Source organism: Macaca thibetana, chromosome 8, assembly GCF_024542745.1.
Source record: "Macaca thibetana thibetana isolate TM-01 chromosome 8, ASM2454274v1, whole genome shotgun sequence".
In the NCBI taxonomy this organism is placed as follows: domain Eukaryota; kingdom Metazoa; phylum Chordata; class Mammalia; order Primates; family Cercopithecidae; genus Macaca; species Macaca thibetana.
The window spans coordinates 54,064,407-54,086,403 of NC_065585.1; the positions used below are offsets into that span (position 1 = coordinate 54,064,407).

At 34.2% G+C, this 21,997-nt stretch overlaps 1 protein-coding gene across 1 annotated transcript in view; it reads left to right on the top strand.

Annotated features, from left to right (window-relative positions):
* Nucleotides 1-15,230, top strand: part of PIP4P2 (phosphatidylinositol-4,5-bisphosphate 4-phosphatase 2) — a 724,054-nt gene extending 708,824 nt beyond the window's left edge. Inside the window, exons 6-8 of the mRNA XM_050802629.1 lie at nucleotides 1,069-1,121; nucleotides 13,489-13,579; nucleotides 14,406-15,230. Of these exons, the coding sequence (XP_050658586.1) occupies nucleotides 1,069-1,121; nucleotides 13,489-13,579; nucleotides 14,406-14,549 (288 nt within the window). The 3' untranslated portion in view covers nucleotides 14,550-15,230. The remainder of the gene's footprint in view (nucleotides 1-1,068; nucleotides 1,122-13,488; nucleotides 13,580-14,405) is intronic.
* Nucleotides 15,231-21,997: the final 6,767 nt, after the last annotated feature.

Consider the following 21,997-nt stretch of genomic DNA (forward strand, 5'->3'; position numbering starts at 1 on the left):
TGATATTTGAAATAAAAATGAAGAGAAAGGAGTTTAGGAAACCCAAATTTATATGTTCTTTTCTTTAATCATAAAAGAAAAAGGTATGCATCAGATATATTCTAAAAGATATCTTCTATTGTGTAGAAAATGTTTGAATATCCACAAGTTATTGAAACCTCTGTATCTAGAATTTGAGCCTTCTGAAAAGAAAAATTGATGGCCTAGATTCCCAAATGAAACTTAATTTTAATAAAAATAAGTTGTTTTGATGATAAACTGCCAAAGTGCTTAAAGAAAATTTCCCCAAACTATCAAGGAAATACACCCTTTATAAGGAGGTATATAGAAAAGCAAACAAGACAGAAGAAGATTGTTAGAAAGTCATTGAACAAAATGTATTTCATGGGATAAAGATTTACTTTAAATTTATATTGCATATTCTTTCAAAGACTATCTATAACCAGTAAGTCATTTCAAGTATCTGAATAATACTCATATGAGGAAGGTGGCACATTTATTACTTACACTTACAGGAAGAAAATTGTACTAAGCAGTATGTTTTTGTTACATTATATAGGCAACGACAGAACAGAAGACAGTTCCCGACTTCAGTACTACCTGTATCTAATTCGTTTAGTTTATGTACTTAGTGAGTTTCTCACATAAGTAGAATAGTTTAATTTTAGTAATGAATCTAAATATTCAAGTATTTAAAAGGCCAGCCCTGAAGACTTAAATAAAAATAACTTTGATGGTATATGAAATATGTTTTTATTCCCTGGAAGTGAACTGAGACTTACTGAACAAAATGACCCCAATTATGATATTATATTCAGTATTCATGTAAAGCAAACCTAGATTGCGTCAGAGCATTGGAAAAGTCATGGGAACTATTTCAGAGGAGGATCCCAAACTGTATTTTAAGAGAGGGAGAGAAGTGTTGAAGGGAAAAGCTCATGTAACCGTGAGAAGGTGATTGCTTCTGTTGTGATCCCTGATGACATTTAAAGGAAAAGAAATGTCTTATCAGATTGGATAGTTTTCAGTTGTTTTTCTTTTCAATTCCTCTCTTTATTTATTTTACAGTGGATGGAACTGAGGTTCAACACTCTGGCAAAATGCCCACACTGCAAAAAAATGTAAGTTCCCTACCATTGGAAATACTATTGAGAAATACTTAAGACAAATTTGAAGAGTTCAGAATTTTCACTTAAGTAGATTTTGATTTTAAGACATGCTGTGAAGTGAATGCATGCCAATATATTTATGCTTTTTAAGGCTAAAAACAAGACATCCTAAAACAAGTATATCCCATTTTGAAATTAAAATGATTAGGCTTGATTATCATCCCCTAAAGGAAAATCAATTTCTATTATAAGAAGTGAAATTGCTAAAATTATCAGTAACCTGGTTAGGAGATTATAATCCATTACAAATAATCCAACATTTACATTAATAAAATGGGCTGTAATCTAGGAGAAAACTCAAATTGTTCTGGACTTCATAATTAGGTAATTGTTGGCCTTTTTCATCTCCTGCCTAATAAGATTATTACTGATGGCAACGTTTATATAATTATTTGTCTATCTTAACAATTTAGCCTATTTCTCTCTATTCCTAAATGATATACTTGATGAAAATAATATAAGACAATATAAAATGAAAAATAATAGAAGATATTTTGATTAAACACATTTTATGGCATCGGTGTTGGGGGTCCCAAGACTACACCAAGGTTCCTTGGTTTTCTACAGGGACTCATATAAATTAATATAGAGTTGTATTCAGAGATATGATTTATTATAGCAAACGTATGCAAAGCAGAATCAGCAAAGGGAAAAGGCAGATGGAGTAAAGTCTGGAGGAAACTAGGGACAAGATTCCAAGAGGCCCCTCCCAATGAAGTATCCCAGCAGTGAATTATTACCATGCATGTACCATGTTGTCTACCAGGAGGCTCATTAGAGTCTTAGTACCCAAAGTTTCTACTGGCGCTGGTTACACAGGCACCTCCTATCTAGCACATATCAAAATTCCAAATTCCTGTTTGAATGGAATTTATGTTTAGCATAAACCATACTGTTTACACAAACAATTTATACATAATAAGCCACTCTTACCAGTTACGGAATGATGGGAATTTTCCCCAAATCTAAATTTCTAGATGCCAGCTAAGGGCCAACCTTACAAGCAGGCTTTCTAAGGTTAGCAGTCTCAGGCCTGCTGTGTTAACTCTTTTCTGCACAGCATCTATTTTGATAATATTATTACAATTTAAAAAATTATTGTTATCCTCTTATATATGTGAATTATAACTTAAGCAAAGTAAATTAAACTGGAATGCTTAGACAATTCGATTTTTATTATTGAAAATAAGAGGTTTGAAATAATATTCATTTTTTAATTTGTGTGATCCTTAGTATGATATAAATACCTTATCTACATTGAGAGTTGAGAAATCCCAAGAATGGTTTATAGGAGAAGGTAATTAAAAAGTATTTGAAAAGTAGAATATGTGTAGCAAAATATCTCTATCTCTGCTAGATCTGATTTCAACTAAATATAGCTCTATAAGAATAACTTCTTCACAGCATGTTTTAGCTTATAAAAAAAAGTTTCTTTTTTATTTGTGAAATTAATCATTCTAATTCCTTACTGAATCCAATAGAAGTCTGTACATGGAGAAGCAAAGTGGATAAACCCTTAATACGTGCACAAAATAATATATATGTACTTGAGGGACACATCCATACTCCCCCCTCCAAAGTATGTGAATATGCATATGGATGATACATATTTCTGGGTATTATCTGTATTTTCATAAAAATGTACAAAATTAAATTGCAAATATATTCACAAAGAACATTAAAATGGAAATAAAGATCTTATAGAAAAGAAAAGACAGAGACTTTTTTTGTTGTTGTTGTTGTTGAGACAGAGTCTAGCTCTGTTGCCCAGTGGCACAATCTCAGCTCACCACAACCTCCACCTCCCAGGTTCAAGCAATTATCCTGCCTCAGCCTCCCAAGTAGCTGGGACTACAGGCACCTGCCACCACGCCTGGCTAATTTTTGTATTAGTAGAGGCAGGGTTTCACCATTTTGGCCAGGCTGGTCTCGAACTCCTGACCTCGGGTGATTCACCCGTCTCGGCCTCCCAAAGTGCTGAGAATACAGACATGAGCCACTGCGCCTGGCCTGGCAGACACCTTTGTGGTTAGCTGACTGTGTGCTAAGCAGAGTGATATTGCTTTATATATACATATATACTAGCTGTAATCTTTACAGCAATCCTGTAATACAGGGATTATTTTTGTAATTTTACAAATCAGCAACTCTTAAGAGAGGTTAAGGATTTTGCTCAAGGGACTTTCTTGGTTAATTATTTTCATACAATGGCAATATTTTTACTAATAAAGAAGTATTGAATGTCTGAATACTCTGTGATTTATTAAAAATCACAAGACAGTATATTAATATGAAGAAGAATTTGTATCAACTACTTAGGGAACAACTTATATAGAAATTCACATGGAATAAATCAGCTTAAACATTCTAAGAGAAAGGTCTGTAGAATTGGAGTCACATGCTAAACATGGGAGGACTCGAACCATTCATTACTTATTTGAGTGCAAATACTGTTATCACATGAACAATCCTAGCTGGTATCTAGATTTCTTTTCTTTTTGAATGTTCTCCTTCATAACAAAATGATGGGTCATCTGTTGGAGTAAGATTCTGAGACAGAATTTTATTTCTTTAAACACAAATATCCTAAAATTAGTTTTAAGTTACAGAAGTTGGTAAATTTATTACTATGAAGCAAGTGTGTTATATGCTTTTATCTCACAAAATGTGTGGGGAAAGCTTCCCCTAGAGCTCCAAAGAGCGAGGGGCATTTTCTCATATTGCTATTTCTTACTCGAATGGTAGCTGGTACTATGGTAGCTAAAGGTGATGTTGTTCTTTTAATTAGGTGGCTTGTAGCCACTGCCAGACTGAAGGTGTACTTGTAGCATTCTGAAATACAGTTTGGACTATGTTTCTATGTAAATGTTATAATGGACATATGACTAGTAGAGCCATTGATTTAATCAATGATAATTATCATTGAATATCATTTCTTTTACATCACTGATGTACTCTTTTGTGAATCACCTCCTGCCGTTTTAAACAATAGTGGACTTATTCTCAAGTGTTATCCTTTTATTTTGCCGTCTAGTGTTATATTTTATAATTATTCATTAATTCAGCAAACAATTCTGTGCTAAGTACTGGTTGCTTGAAATAAAAGACATAATCTCACCTTCAAGGAATTTAGTCTTGTGGGCATAGTGGAGAGAATAGCTAATGACTATAAAGTTTTAAGTGCTTTGAAAGAGGTATGACCAGAATGCTCTGCTTTGAAGAGTCCCTAATCCAGATTAGAGGGAAAGGGATCATGAGTAAAGGTTTTCAGGAGAGAGTGATATATGAACTAAGTTATAAAAGATGAGTGAGAATTGTGTGAAAAAGAGGGTGGGATAATACACTGTAGAAGGAGCTACCTGTGCAAAAGTACAAAGGAGTCAGAGTGTAGATGTACTAGTAAGGAAATGGAATGGATAGGACTGAATGTGAAGGTATGAGAGAGAGAGATTGGGATCAAGAATGACCCTATTTCTGAGAGGCTGTAGAACCATTCACTGAGACAGAAAATGCAGGATCTAGAAGAAATGTGTCTGGCAGAAGATGATAAATTCATTTTCAATGTATTAGATATAGAATAGTAGGTTTGCTAGATTGGTTAATCATCATTCCATCTATCTGCTTTTCAAAGCAGAAATCTTGGATCAATATAGCCATGGCTTCTCCATTCCTTCACCAAGATAACTGAGAGTTGAAAAAATTCTGTATTCATCAGATCTTTACAAATGTATAGCTTTGTAATTTATCTAAATTGTTCTATATTCCTAAGTGTCCTCGATTGACTCCCCATTTCCCAAAACAGCTATCTCCAGATATCTACTATTCCTCCTAAACCCCCACCTAACCCCCACGTCAGTACCCCCAACTCTCCAAGTCTCATCCAACGAATTGCCTCCTATCTCTGAAATAATTGAGGCTATCTGTGAATTCTCTCATTTTTGTATTTCATACTCGTAAACCTCTCTATCCATACTCACTTCATTTCCTCTTCTCAGAGGGATGCAGGTCTCTTCTTTCCAAGGCTTACACTTTCATTTGATTATTGCACCCCATTCTCTCTGGAGTAAGGCACAATTAGCCATCCGTCCCCAGTGGGTCACTGAATTTGCTCTAATGAAATTCACATCCCAATAATAAATTCCAATATTTTGATTCTCATCCTGCTTGTTTTCTCTGTAGCATTTGATACTATTGATCATCCTGGGGGTGCTGATTAATTTTAGGTGTCAACTTGACTGGATTAAGGAATGTCTAAAGAAATGGTAAAGCATTAACTCTGGATATATCTAAGAGGGTGTTTCTAGAGGAGACACGTGTGTAAATCAGTGGACTGAATGGAGAAGATCTGCCCTCAGTGTGAGCAGGTACCATCCAATTGGCTGGGGGCCCGATAGAAAAAAAAAAGGGGGCAGTGGAAAGGCGATTTTCACTCTTCTGGAACTTGGACACTCTTTTCCTGCCCTTGAACATCAGAACTCCAGGCTCTCTGGCCTTTGGACTCTGGGACTTACACCAGTGGTTCCTCAGCTCTTCAGACCTTCCTCCTCAGACTGAGAATTACACCGCTGGCTTCCCTGATTCTGAGGCTTTTGGACTTAGACTGAGCCACACTACCAACAGTCCAGGGTTTCCAGCTTACAGATCCCCTGTTGCAAGACTTCTCAGCCTCAATAATCCCAGTAACCAGTTTCCTTAATAAATTGCCTCTTGTCTATCCTATCAATCAATCAATCATCTATCTCCTATTGGTTCTGGCTTTCTGGAGAACCCTGACTAATACAATGGTTTCTTTTTTCTTTTTCTTTTTTCTTTTTTTTTGAGACAGAGTCTCGCTCTGTCGCCCAGACTGGAGTGCAGTGGCGCAATCTCGGCTCACTGCAAGCTCCGCCTCCCGGGTTCACGCCATTCTCCTGCCTCAGCCTCCCGAGTAGCTGGGACTACAGGCGCCCGCCACCATGCCTGGCTAATTTTTTGTATTTTTAGTAGAGACGGGGTTTCACTGTGTTAGCCAGGATGGTCTCAATCTCCTGACCTCGTGATCCACCTGCCTCGGCCTCCCAAAGTGCTGGGATTACAGGCGTGAGCCACCGCGCCCAGCCTACAATGGTTTCTTTTCCTTAAAATTTGTTTTCTTGGTTTCCAGATACTGCTTTCTTCTGAGTTTCTCTTACTTCTCACAACTCTTCTTTGTTGGCTTTATTTTCTCTTCCAAGTTGTTAAATTTTGCTATTCTCCAAAGTTGGAACTTGACTGCACTTTATCCGGGTGTTCTCTTAGGTTCCTATGTCATTTAGATGCCATTAATTGACCCCAGATATTTCTTTGGAGCTTCAGATGTAAATATACTATCTCTATTCGCTATCTAACGTAGAGTTATTTCAACTTGGTATCTCATGGTCATTTCAAACACAACCTGACCCAACATTCCCACCTTACTCTGCAAACCAGTCTCCCATGTGTATTGATAAATATATTATTTTCTTTTTCAACCCCACATTATTTCTAGAAAAAGATTATGTTAATGAATGTCACCCTGTCTGTCCGACTGACCAACCAAGAAATATTAATGTATTTTCATCATTCTCCATATTTAAATGGTAATATCCTATCAATTATGTCCCTTGACATTTTAATTCTATCCTCTTATTCTCATGATTTCTACTTTAGTTCATGTATTCAGCATCTCTCACCAGAACTATTGCATTGGTTTTCTAATTTATCTCTTGACCTCCAATCCTGCAGTTATCTATTCATTTACTGGAGTAGTAGTCCCTAAATGCATATATCATTTTAGATTCTCTGGCATCACATCTTTTAGTGGCTCCCAATTTTGTAGCCATGGCATTCAGTTGTGCAAGTTGTATGCTGCACAACCTGAAGAGGTACAATTTCCATTGTTATTTTAGGTTTGTATATTTAGTTTCATATAAATTATTCTGAGGACTTCTTTTACTTATTGGCATAAATGTACCATATGGTTTGCTATCAGCCCATTGCCTAAAATCCAAAATAAAACTCCAAATTTCTGTTAGTTTTTGCCTAACTTTTCTAGTAATATCTTTGCTTTCTTCTATCTCTACACACACAACCTAGTTGTTCCTACCCCAACAAACTGTACTTCTACTTCTACAAACATATTATGCAGTTTCTTTCTTCTGTTCCTGAGTCTTATCCTGCTGGACCTAGAATGACCTGGCTACTCCTTTTCTCACCCCTGTATACCTAGAAACCCTTATTTAACCTCAAAAATTAGCTGAAACATCCCTTGCTTCTACTATTCATCGGTAGAAACCTTCTGTGGCAGAAGGATTATTTTGCTGCTTGTTCCTTGAACACATTTTCTCTTCACACCTGAACAATTCTAATGTCATCAGCTGAAATGACTTACTCCCCCATCTATTCACATTTTACCCATCCTTAAGTCTCATGTAATAAAGCCATCTCTGGCTGCCTTGTCTGAAAATTGTAACATAAAGAACATTGTTTGCCACCTTTTCCCCTTATAAATTCCTATAGCACTAGCTACACTAGCATTTTCCCGGTGTTCTTCATAATCCTAGTGTTTCATAAGGTATTTTTATGAAGCGAAAGATTAATAATTTGAAGAGTGAATAGTTACATGTTTGAGAGTATTGAATGGTCTTTTCAGCTTGGAGATTCACTGTCCACATTTTTGTATATGCCCTTGACTTTCACATCCAGTAATATAAAAAGCCAATTAACTGTAAAAATCATCCTTTTAAATGCATAGCTCAGCTCATATGACAGTTAAGAAAATCCCCAGGGACCAAAAATTAAGATTAAGTGACAACCAGGACTATCCTGAAGGTACTTGCCAATACTAGGGATCTAGAGCCTTGGAAGAACGAGAGAGAAGGTGTTGGCCTCACACAAGGTAGAGGGATTGGAATACTGCCTGCTCCCAATAAAGTACTTAAAGTACTCTTCCCCCAGAAAAGAGTAAGTCAGGAAAAAGAAATCAACCAGAAAAGGAAGATTGCAAAGGAAAAAATTTATAAGAACAGTGAATTTAGGTTTATATTTTATATCACTTATGTGATCTAGGAAAACCTAGTTCCAGAAACTGACTTAAAATTTAGGGTTAGTATCAGTCTAGGGAGCCTGAGAAAAGCAAATGAAAGTTCTGTGTGTAGGAAAGCACCCCCAAACTATGCATGCCAAGATTTTTTTCATATTAAGATCAGCCAAAATGGTTTTCAACAAAAGTTACTAGTCATAGGAGGAAACACGATTCCAGAAGCATAATCAACATTGCACAAGCAGCGTAATTGACTTCTAAAAACTTCAGATTTGTAATTATTAAGTATGGAGTAGGTTAAAACTATGCCTAAGATATTTTAAAATAGAAAGAAGATAAAACAAATAAGACTATTTAAAAATTATCAGGTACTCACAAAAATGTATAGATGAGTGTTTGTAGCAAATTTGACACATGCAACAGCTTGGATGAATTGAGTTTATGCTGAGTAAAAAAAAAAAAAAAAACTAGCCATACAAGGTTACCTGCAGTAAGATTTCATTTATGTAACATTTTTCAAATGACAAAATTGTAGAAATAGAGAACAGATTAATGATGGTGTGGCAGGCACAGGGTATGGGATGGGCAGAAAGGAGGGTGTGATTATGAAAGGATCCTTACAGTGATAGACTGTTCTCTATTTTGACTGTAGCGATAGACACATGAACCTAAATGTGATAAAATTGCATAAAATTAAAGACAAATCCATACTCATATAACTGAGAAATCTGAATATTGGTGGATTGTATGAATGTTAATATCCTTTTTATAATATCGTATTATAATTTGCAAGATTTACTATGGGGGAAATAGGGCAAAGGATACATGATATTTCTTTATTTATTACAACTGCTTGTGAATCTATAATTGTCTCAAATAGAAATTTGCAAAAATAACCAGATAGATATAGAAAGAAGCATTAGAACTTTCAGAAATTATTACAGATATTAAAATACACATACAGTTTAAAGAACAGATCAGCTAAAGGTGAAGACTAAAGTTGTGAATTGGAAGATAGAGGTAAGTGAATTACCCAGAATCCAGCATAGAGAGACAAAGATGAATGTAAGATTAAGAGAAAATATATTATTAAGATACTTATTATATATCTGATCTGGAAAGAACAAATAAAGAATGGGATATGGCATTTTAGGAGATAATCTCAAAGAATTTTCGGATCTATGAAAGATACAAATTTTTATATGCAAAAATAATAATGAAATCCAAGCAGGATAAGTAAATGTGTTACAGTGAAATTGTAGAAAACCTAAGAGAAATAGAAGGTAATTAAAAGCAGAGAGATAAAAGGCATATTTTCAATAAGAAAAGGATAACAGTTCTGTCAGCAAATGTCTCAACCACAAAAATAGAAGCCAGAAAACAAGTTTTAAAATACATCAAAAATACTAAGAGAAATTAACTGTCAAACTGGTATTATACACCTATCTAAACCATCAAAGAATAATGAAGGTAAAATAAATATATTTTCAAAAGCAAAACCAACAAACCTACAAACAAACAAAACCCAGGGTATCTACCATCCTGGTACTCTTACTAAAAAAAACTGCTAAATGATGAACTAGGGAATATGAACAAATATTCCAGAAGAAATTTCTGCAATGCAGGAAGGAAAGGTAAACCAAGAAACTGTAACAATTCACCAGAAACACTGACTATATAAAATAGCAAAAATGACAATATCAATTTATATTAATGCTAATGAATTTTGAGAAACAAAAATACAATAAAACTGAAATATTGGAAAACAATAGCATTAAGATGCTAGTGGAATGTTTGGAGTTAAAAATTTCTAAAATCCTTGTATTTATCAGGAAAGTGGATTTAATGATTGGCTTTAGTTTTTAAAGGGTATATAAGTTAAAATTTTAAGTGCAACTGCCAAATGATTGAAATAAATTATGAAACTTTCAGAATAATAAGAGAAAAATGAAATAAAAGACTCATGGTCAATATAAAAGAAGTCTGGAAATAAAAGTAGAAAAGCAGAAAATACAGGCATAGTAGAAAGCCAAAATAAGATGTCAGAAATAGTCCATGTATATCATTAGACTAATCTTGCTAGTAAAACTTAACAGAAATGGTAAGACTAGATGTAAGAACAGCTATATACAATTTGAAGAAGGAACACATGAAATATTAGAACATAGAATGAAAGCATAAGGATAGAAAAAGGTACAACCATGAATCACTAACCAAAGGAAAAGACATACCAGGCAAACACTAGCCAACATTAAAGTGTAATGTTAATATCAATTAAAATAACAGAGACTGCTGTTCTCTTCTTTTTTTTATTAGTATACCTCTGAATTTGACTAGCCACCCAGCTAAAGATGGATTTCCTAGCCTGTCTTGCAGATAGTGTGGCCGTGTTTAAGTTAGGACCAATGGAATGTGAACAAAAGTGATGAGTGCAGTTTTCTGATGCTCTCCTTAAAGACAAAATTGCCTGTCTTGGTTTTCTCTCTCCTCTTTGAATTGAGTGGAAAAGCCAACTGGCAGGAACGTTGTTACCTGTGTAGAGTTTGGCAATACCAATTCATCAGGGAATAGAGCTGACTGCCAACCCTAGGCTCTACCTTTAAGTTTTAGATGCTAGAAGAATAAACTTCTTTTTAAACTTCTGTATTCTGAATTTCTGAATGTTATGTTCCTTTCTCTCTACAACCTTGCCAGCATCTGTTATTTTTTGACTTTTTAATAGTATTAATTTTGACAGGTGGGAGATGGTATCTCATTGTGGTTTTTATTTGCATTTCTCTAATGATCAGTGATGTTGAGCTTCTTCTCACAGAATTGTTGGCTGCATGTATGTCTTCTTTTGAAAAGTGTCTGTTCATGTCCTTTGCCCACTTTTTAAATGGCGGGGTTTTTTTTCTTAAGTTCTCATAGATGCTAGATATTAGACCTTTGTCAGATGCATAGTTTGCAAAATTTTTCTCCCATTCTGTAGGTTGTCTGTTCACCCGGTTGATAGTTTCCTTTGATGTGCAAAAGCTCTTTAGTTTAATTAGATGTCATTTGTCGATTTTTGCTTTTGTTGCAGTTTCTTTTGGTGTCGTCATCGTGAAATCTTTGCCTGTTCCTATGTCCAGAATGGCATTGCCTAGGTTGTCTTTCAGGGTTGTTATAGTTTTAAATCTTTGCCTGTTCCTATGACCAGAATGTCATTGCCTAGGTTGTCTTCCAGGGTTGTTATAGTTTTATAGTTTACATTTAAGTCTTTAATCCATCTTGAGTTAATTTTTAAATTTGGTATGAGGAAGGAGTCCAGTTTCAATGTTCTGCATATGGCTAGCCAGTTATTCCAGCACCATTTATTGAATAGGGAATCCTTTCCTCATTGCTTGTTTTTGTCAGGTTTGTCAAAACCTATTTGATCAGATAGTTTAAGTTTGTAAGTGTGTGGCCTTATTTCTGGGTTCTCTAGTCTGTTCAGTTGATCTGTGTGTCTGTTTTTGTACCAGTAATATATATTGCATGTAGATACCACATATGTATTAAATGTGTAAGAGATGTTATGATTAATAGGTGCTTGTTGGTCATTGCCTTATCCTGTGAGGAGATGGCACTTGAGTTGTAGAGTAGCAGTAGGTTATTTTTTTCTGAGAAGATTTCTCAGATGTAGTGACTATTTAATTTGAGTGATGAAAAAGGAGCACAGATTTTCTAAGCAGAATTTATGCACTGAAATTAATGTACTAAAGTGTATTCTCTTGGCTCACAGAAAAGCTGCTCTAATATTCACTTAGAAACTTTTGACTTATTCAATACATAATTCTAATAAGCTTAGTTGGCTTCTAGTGAATCGTATATTACAAACTGACAAAGACAGATACACAGGCAGTGATAAGAAACAACAACCAGTTGTGATGTATAAGGCAGGAAAAACCACCAGTGGATGCATAGAAATTAAAACCAAAAATAGACTAGGGCTAAATGTTACATAAAGGCAATGAATTCTACATGCCCTAGTAACTCTAGATAGCAAGCTGTACAATATAGTAATTAATGGTGGTCCCCAGGTCATCCAGATGTTTGTGTTTGGGCTCAAGTATCCAGGAAAATTTACTATGGTATATTTGCAACAAACTTCATCAGTTTTTCAAAAAGATTTGGAAATTAAAGGAAATAATTTTGTATGCAAAATTAACCTATTTGGAATCGCATGTTTCTAAATCATTTCTAGTAAGTGATGAATTTCTGTATTTTACTTATTCATCAGACATTCTTTGAGAAGTTATTGTATGTTAGGCATAATCTTGACACTGACCTCACAAAGGTGAATCAGATACTTCAGTGTCATTCACTAACAATATGCCTTGCATGTAGTATACAGTAATAAATATATGTACGTTAAGACAGAGAAGAAAGTGCTAATTTGGCTACTGATTTCTGCTATAACTTATATCATTTGAAAATTACCACAATTAGAAATGGGGAGGGTTAATACTATTAGATTAGGAATTTCAGCTGAGTGGCACAGTAGAGGGTTTTTAACAGTATGTATTAAAAACAATTCAAAAAGTTTAATCCCTTTAATTTGTAATCCTAATTCTAAATTTAAAAAATCTTAAGAATGATTAAAAATAAGCACAATGCTTTTAAATGATACTTTGTTGGCATTATGTATAATAATGAACACACTTTAATGTACAATAGTAGAAAATTTGTTAATTATGTTATATTCATCCATCAGAATTTTAGTTTGAGAATATTATGGGAAAAAGTTTATGCTATACATTGGTAAGGTACAAAATTGGCTAGAGGAGAGTATGCAAAAATACTGCGTGACTATTTTTTGATATTGGGATCATAGGTAATTTTTTCTTTTCCTTTTTATTGTTTCTTTCCTTTTTATTCTACTTTCTAAATTTTTAACATAAACACATACTGTTTTAACTGTAAAAAAAAATCAAATGCTATTTGTAAGATAGCTCTTTTTCCATTCTGAAGTAGATTCTTTGGAAATAAACTCTTATCTTGGGAGATTAGCAGGTACTACAGTGGATTTCTGTGGATATTATCAATGACCAAGGCTTGAACTTTGTTTAAAGCCACAGTAATATCACAAATTCACCCTAAACGATTTTATCATCCATTAAAAATGACATGTTTAATGCATGTTCTTGTCTATAAAGTTGAAGCAATGAATAAAAAGTATATAATATTAATAAAGCCATAGATAAGAACTCACAAAAATGAAATAGAGAATTTTTATGTAAACATTTAATGTTCTCTTTTGCTTTCATGAATTTGCAGCTCCTCAGTGGGTAGTGCACTTCCACGAAGACGCTGCTGTGCATACATTACCATTGGAATGATATGTATTTTCATTGGAGTTGGATTAACTGTGAGTATTACTTTGATGTTAGAATTCTGTCCTCTCAACTTTATCAGTAGCAGTCATGAGGCCTGTGACAACCTTCAGGGATGCGTGAAGAGTCTGCATCCTTGGCATGCCAGCCCTAGAAGCTTCTGAATGATTATAAGCAATCAGAAACCCAATCCACGGATCTCTTTTTGATTGAACTCACCTATCCAGGTGAAATGGTGTCTTTGTACTTACTGTTGGGGATTTTATCATCTATATAGCAAAAGCCCATTTTTAAAAAATTCAGTGCCAGAACTAATTTTGTATAGCTATGGGGTATCTTATTATTCAACGCAACATTCATTCAGCTACAGAGATCTGAAAAACCACTCTTCACTTTATCCAAATCAAGCAGTGATTTATTACCAATATGAGGATGGCTTATTTTTAGGGGAGACTGGAGCTGAGCAGTTAGCATGGGAATTATGCCAGAAGAGGAAGATAATCCCTTTTGCTGCCATTTCCATGCTCCTTTGTTTGTCAGTACAACTAGTCCCTTATTATTAGCAATGTCCTATTTGTGTCCCATGATAGTAAGAAGTTACATAGATTAAATTCCTTGTAGAGATAAGGAATTTAATCCTTAGTGTGCTTTTTTGTTTACTTCATAACATTTGTAGTTAATACAAGTAGCAGTATGGTCTATCAGTTGCAGTCAACAGATACACCTACTCTTATAAGGATTTTGTGTATTCAGTCTGGGGGTATGTTTCATAACAATCACATGTAAGCTGATACAAGTTCTCTAAGCAGATATTTTCTTAACGTTTCTAATCTTCTGTTTTTATATTGCTTTTTACTTTAGGTTGGCACCCAAGATTTTGCAAGGCGATTTCGAGCAACCTATGTTTCTTGGGCAATTGCTTATCTCCTAGGGTTGATCTGCCTTATCCGAGCTTGTTATTGGGGAGCCATAAGAGTCAGTTATCCAGAACACAGTTTTGCATAAGCTTGTTTATGATTCATTGATGCAGGTGAGAGTGTCTAGCAGTTCTTGGTAAGCTACTCTGGACATCTTTAAATTATTTATCCTAATGGATTCCATTCTGGTTTATGTATAATAGTTTCAAGACTTTGGGAGTCTTTTATGAACAAATGCTCATTGCACTACATTATATGCAAATTGTTTTGCTGCTAGGTTTTCAACATTTGAATAATAAAGCCTTTTCATGTTCTTTTACATCTCTTATAGATATTTTTGGATTTGTTACCAAACATTACATTTACTCTCACCCTTTTATTATTTTTAAATAAGTTATTTCATTACTTGCTGATATGTGAGTATTCCTAAGTGTTTATAAATATTTCTACAATAGTTTCACATTTATATTTACATTTTAAACAGTATCAAAATTGCTTGCTTAAAACCTAAGCAATATGCATTTTGCTTGAACTGCTTACTGTAACTTTAACCTAAGATTATAGTGACCTTATTCAGGAAAAAGAAAATTTAGTGTACCTTCAAAGACTTGACATTCTTGTCAGAGGAAAAAAAAATTTCTAGATACTGTATGCTTGTTTTGTGTTGTTTGTAGAAAGATAAAATATTTTGGTAGTAATTTAAAATACAAGAATGAATATTTATTTGTCCACAGTTGGAGATGTTGGATAAATGTCTTTTCTCAAAGATGACAGGACTTTTGTCTCTCATTTTTGTCTTTTTATTACCAGTTATAAAAGATCTGGTCTGGATTTATGGAATTTATGTTTATCAGCTCTATGTATTCCCTTATAGAGGCTGGAGGAAGTATTTCACATAATATGTTTTCTAATACTTAACCATTTATTCAAAGATATATTTACATTGGGTTGTGCCCCTTTTCCTTAGATCATGGTAAATTTTTCTTATTGAGGTAATTATGTACTATTTATATTTGAAGGAAGCTTATGACATTTTACAGTAGCTAAAATGTTGAGATTAGAGGTACTTTTACTATTCTTCTCAAAGGTAACTGATCAGATAATTACCCAAATTATTCAAGAAAATAGATCGGTGATAAAGAACAACATAGTTTTCTTAAGAATTCATGGAAATTTATGGAATCAGCTCTCGCACTGCCCATCTTTGCAGTTTTGAAAAAGAAATTGCTTAATCACAAATGTTCTACAGTCTTTAAATGTAGTAGAATTAGACAGTGAGATCATCTGAGTAAATTAATTGGTGATTCCAAGATAAGACTAATATTTTAAATTATTTATGTTACTGATTAGTATAAAAACGTACTCATCACAGAATTTGAAGCAAAGTACATGTACACTTCAAAGAGTAAATGACAGATGTATAAATGCTGTAGCTCAGGATTATATGTACCTTTAAAAATACACTAATAAAGATTATTGTTCAAAAAATTACCTTGTTTTATTCCATTAAAAATAATATGTCACTTCCAAAGTTGTCTTGAAATGTCGCTGTAAAATTTTCATGTTTAGGAATGTACCTAATGTTTCTTTATATAATATTCATTTATGTTTTTTGTACTATTTTCAAATGGTTTTATTTTTAAAATATAGTTTTTAAATTCATTTGTAATACGCTTGATGTTAGGTATAAAATAATCTTACTTCTTTTCCTAATGGTTAACTAGTTGTAACAGCATTGTGTATTTAATAATCCATTTTTTCCCTCATTGATTGGAAAGCTCACATTAAATTATATGCTACATCATATTCCTTCTGGAATAATACTTTATGAGAGCAAGAACCCTGGTAGTCTTGTTCACAGCTTTATCCCAACTTAGAACAGTTCTTGGTATACATGTGCTCAATATACATGAATGAATATGCATGAATGAATAAAGGGTTGAATGAATTGGGATTTAAAATTCTTATATACACTTGAATATGTACTTTATATTTTGTACCAGAATGTGTAGGTAAGTATTTGTATAACATTGGGTTAACATAAAATGTTCTAAGTAGAATCTAAAAGAAGAAATTATATAGGAAAGGTTTGATACAACCAAACAACAACAACAACAAAAATTCCCAGAATACTTCTGTATGATAAAAACCCATAAGCAAAGCCAAAAGACAAACTGGTGAAGCTATTTTCAAAATAGTAGAAAGACTGTAATATCAGAAGGGACTAACGGTATGAAAAAGCAAAAAAATAACTACAATAGATCATAAACTGTTTTTCGATTTTTCTTTCTTTCTTTCTTTTTTTTTTTTTTTTAGACAGGGTCTCACTCTGTCACCCAGGCTGGAGTGCAGTGGTGTGATCTCGGCTTACTGCAACTTCCACTCCCCTGGCTCAAGTCATCCTCTCACCTCAGCCTTCCAAGTAGCTGAGATCACAGAGTGCGCCACTATGCCGGGCTATTTTTTTTTTTTTTTTTTTTTTTTGTATTTTTTGTAGAGATGGAGTTTCACTATGTTGCCTAGGCTGGTCTGGAACTCCTAAGCTCAAGCGATATGCCCACCTTGCCCCCACAAAGTTCTGGGATTACAGGTGTGAGTCACCACACCCAGCTCTCAATTTTCTAATATTTGAAGAATGTAAGTTAAAACACAAAGATACTACTTTTCACTTACGATATTAACAAAGAAGTAGAAAGTGCAATAATACCCCTGTAATGCTGAGGATATTGGAAACACACACACACACACCCCCCACATATTCTTTGATCTAGTAATTCTCTCTTTTATAATTTATCCTGAAGTTATTGTCAATTTTCTGTTTACAATAAAGAGTAAAAAGAAAAAACAATCCAACAATCTAATAACATGGAATTGGTAAAATAAATTATGGCACACCTATACAATGGAATAGCAGATAATCAAGAATATGATGAAAAATTTCATCTATTGAATTGGAAATGGCTCACGAATTGTGTGATACATAGACTATGGTCCACATTTTAGAAAATGTATTTTATGTGTACATACTGAAAAAACTAAGGAAAATCAAAAATGTTAAGAGTGGTTATCTCTGGGTGATGAGAAATGATTTTTACTTTATTTTTGAACTAGATTGTTGGAAAGTAAGTTTTACTCTTGATGAATAGATAAGAGTAGTATATGATGATTACATCAATATTTGTTAATTTTCATTTTGATTCTTGAAGAGTTTTAAAATAAGTTTATTAAAATCCAAACCAGAGTGTCATTGATAAAACCTTAAGCTTTAAAGTCAAAAAATATATATTTAAGCTTAGTCCTATGTGAGTTACCTAAAATTTTTAATTAATTAAATTCAAATTTATGAGACTTTATACTCAGTGTTGTCTTTTGTTATTTTGTTATTTTGTTTTAAGTAGAGCATGTCTTCCAGTGCCTAGGGAACATAGAAAATAACTGGGAAGAGGTTATTTGAAAGAATACACCATAGCCACAAATCAGAAAAGGAAGGACGTATTTGTCCCTTGCTGTTCAAAGTAGTAAAAATTGCCTTAGTTCTTCTTAGAAAAGAAGAGGGGAAAAAATGGCACTATGACCAGGTATTCTCGAACAAATCATTTGTGAGTACATATATGTTATTTTAGAAGAAAAAAAGGAACCTAATAATGACATGTGCCAAGTAGAGTGCTAACCTCACAATACATGCTGTTTAAATATTCACAAGAACCTAGGAAGCAAGTGCAGTATTCTTGTTTCTGTTTTACCAGGGGAAATTGAACTGCTACTCCCACAGATCTGAAAAAGTAGATGCTGAGTAGGACAGGAATCTGCATTCAAAACAATCACTCCCTCATGATTCTATTGGAGATTTTTCCTGGATCACACCTGGAGAAACACTGTACTACATACACCATGCTGAAAATATCACGTTTATATCCACTTTGGCATTCATATTTTCACATACAGAAACATGCTGTGATTTATTTTATTTTATTTTTCCTATGAGTTATTGGGGTACACGTGGTATTTGGTTACATGAGTAAGTTCTTTAGTGGTGATTTGTGAGATATTGGTGCACCTTTTGTTTAGCTTTTGTTTAGTTTTGATATGGCTACACTTGCACTCATATGCTCTGATAAACCTCTACAGCCATTTCCATGTTTATGATCTGCATAAATTGCTAGAAAATCTAAGTTTTCATTTATTCAATGTATGTTTCTAGTGTGCTCATACATACATATGTAATAAGCAATGAAGGCAAAATCCCTAGTGTTTATTTAGCCACCTTATGTATGTTAACATTTAATCTGTCACAGTTATGATTCTACCATTGAAGAGGCTAAGACAGATGCAGTAATTAAAGGTCACTTAGCTTATGTGTGAGGACACCAGCTGGAATCAGTCTGCTTCTGAATGTGTCTGCTTTCCACTACATAAGGTTTTATTGTTTCACTTTGTAGTGAAAAACTTTTGATTTTTGTGCCCCCTGATGTTCATTGTCTGTAGGTCATCTGTAGAAAGAGAATTATTAGAAAATATTTGCCCAAAATAGTCATTTCAGAAGCATAGAATAATTTAAAATTTTTTTTATGAATTTGATATTATATCCAACTACATTAATTTTAGAGCATTTTGATTTATGTAGCAAAGTATTGTTACATGATTTTCTTTTTTATAATTAGCATAAAATTATAGGAAGGCTAAGTAGAAATATTTTCTTTTTTCTTTCTTTTTTTTTTTTTTTGAAAAAGGGCCTCACTCTGTCTGCCAGGCTGGAGTGCAGAAGCAGAATCTCAGGGCTGACTGCAGCCTCAGCCTCTCCATCACTGCAGTCTCGACCTCTGGGACTCAAGAAGTCCTTCCACTTTGACCCCCTGAATAACCGGGTGCACTACAGGTGCACCACCATGCCCGGATAATGTTTTTCTTTTTTTTTTTCTTTTTTTCCTCTGTTTGTAGGTAAGTGGTTTCGCCATGCTGCCCAGGCTGGAATGGAACTCCTGAGCTCAAGCGATCCACCTGCCTCGGCCTCCCAAATTGCTGCTGGGATTAAAGGCATATGCACCCAGCCAGAAGTATTTTCTATTAAATATTAGGATATTGACATGCAATGAGCTTTAAATAACATAATTGTATTTTCTTTTTCTTGTAATAGCAATAGTTATGAAAATGATTGTTTATTAGCACAAAATACTAATAAAACTTTGCACAGGCTTTTAATTTTAAAATTTGTTTTATACAGTTACAAATTTAAATAAATACTATGCTTTTTATATTTTGCTAAACATGCATATGTTTGACTTGAAGTGGAATATTAGATTAAAAACAGAAAAATAAAAAGGCTATTTGTTTTCTTTTGGAGACGGCCTCACAGAGTAAGGATCAGGTAAGGCTAAAGATTTAAGAAGTGGGTCTAGTTTGTAATACAGTAAATGAGTCTTTGATCTAACAATCTTTCAATTTCGTAACTAAGAGTTATTTAAGGTAACTTATTAAATAGGAAGTGATCGCACCCATTGCTCTGATGAATTTTTTGAATGCCCTGAGTGGCCTGTTCATATGTGTAAGTAATAATGGTAGGATATACAGAGTTATGGAAAAGTTCCCAGTGTTCCAATAAATTTTTCTGAAAAACCTTGCCTCAGTATGTCATATTTCCACATGAGATAATACCTTTGGCTTAAGATATTGGACATTTAAATAATCTTGAAAATGCATTAAATTTTATTTAAAAAAATTTTTTTATTTTAATTTTAATTTTTTGTTTTTGAGATGGAGTCTCACTCTGTCGCCCAGGCTGGAATGCAATGGTGCGATCTCGGCTCACTACAAGCTCTGCCTCCCAGCTTCACGCCATTCTCCTGCCTCAGCCTTCCTAGTAGCTGGGACTACAGGCGCCCGCCACCATGCTCAGCTAATTTTTTTGTATTTTTACTAGAGCCGGGGTTTTACTGTTAGCCAGGATGGTCTCGATCTCCTGACCTCGTGATCCGCCCGTCTCAGCCTCCCAAAGTGCTGGGATTGAAATATCATTTTACTGATTAAAATATCAGTAAGGCACCGCACCTGGCCAAAATGCATTAAATTTTTATTAGTTATTAAGCCTCAAAGAGTTTAGGAAATGTGGAGAATTCCTTAGCTATGTAAGGGCATATTTTGTTTTGTTTTCTGGTTTCTTCCTATATACCTGCTTCACTCCTTTTTAAAACTTCCCTTCTGCCTATCATCTGCCATCCACAGATCTCCTTTAACTCCCTCCTCACCAATGCAGACTTTGGTACCTAGTTTTCATTCTTATCACATGCCACTGATTTAAATGTCAATGTGAATGGCTTATCTAATACTGTAGTCTGGACTCTCAGTTCTTCGTCGAGTCCAATTACCTTTATTTTCCTTTCACTTCTGATGTTCACCTCTACAGCAGCATGCTGGTGGTTATACTTAACCACTGCATCTCTAAACTCTCACACTCGGTTATCCCACTGTCTGAAAATATACCTCTTTGAAAATATACCTCTTCTGTCTAGAAGTCACATTGTGTGAGGACTTCAGATTTATTATTCTTTCAATTTATCATCCCCTCCTTTATTAGCCAATGAATCTCACAACCACGCAGGTAAATGCCCTTATAAATTTCTGATCTTCACCTTCAACTGCCTCCTTAACACAACACAGATGCTCATATTATAGGAATGTGTTAAAACAGTGGTCCCTAACATGTTTAGCACCTGAAAACAGGTGAACTCTCTATACTCTCAGCAGTTTTCCTTACTCTCTCAGCTATATGTACTTTCTTTATGGTCACTACCTTTACTTATGACTCTCAATAAACATTGCCTGGATTACTGTAAGCCTCTGAACTGATTCCTCTGCCTCTGTTCTTGTCTTGCCCAATGCCTACTCTGCTTTCCAATCCATTGTTCACATTGTTATTTAAGTACTTTTTTTCCAAATGGTCATAGAATACTATCAAACCCAAACTAAAATCCTTCAGTGTCTCTCTATATCCTTATAAAGGAGATAAAAGACACTTCATCTTTTATTATCCTAATTATCAAGCCACTACCAGGCAGTCTTGTGTTTTGTGTTTCTGCAGTACTGAATTGCTGATGTTTTCTTGTATTGGCTACTGTTCTATTCCTGTGTATCTCTGTGCTTGTTCTTTCACCTGCAAGGAATACCCTTTTCTAAGTGGGTAAATGTTTTATCCTTAAAAATCCTGTTCAGGCATTACCTCCCCTGTGAACCTTTTCGTGATGTCTCTTCTCCACCCTCCTACCCTTCAACACAATTATGCCTTTTCACATAGTACTTCTTTTATTCCACTTAAGTACTTCTACTACATATACTATCTTCTATTTCATATATAGGCACTATTATTAAGCTAGCGTTCTCTTCTTGCTAATTGTGCATCAGCCTTTCTTGTCATATTTCAGTTTTTCTTTGTATCCTCAGTGTGTATCAGCTTTTCTCGTCGTATTTCAGTTTGTGTTTGTATCCTCAGTTTCTAGCACATAAACATAGGTCTTTACAACTTTTTTGCTGAGCTGAATGAAA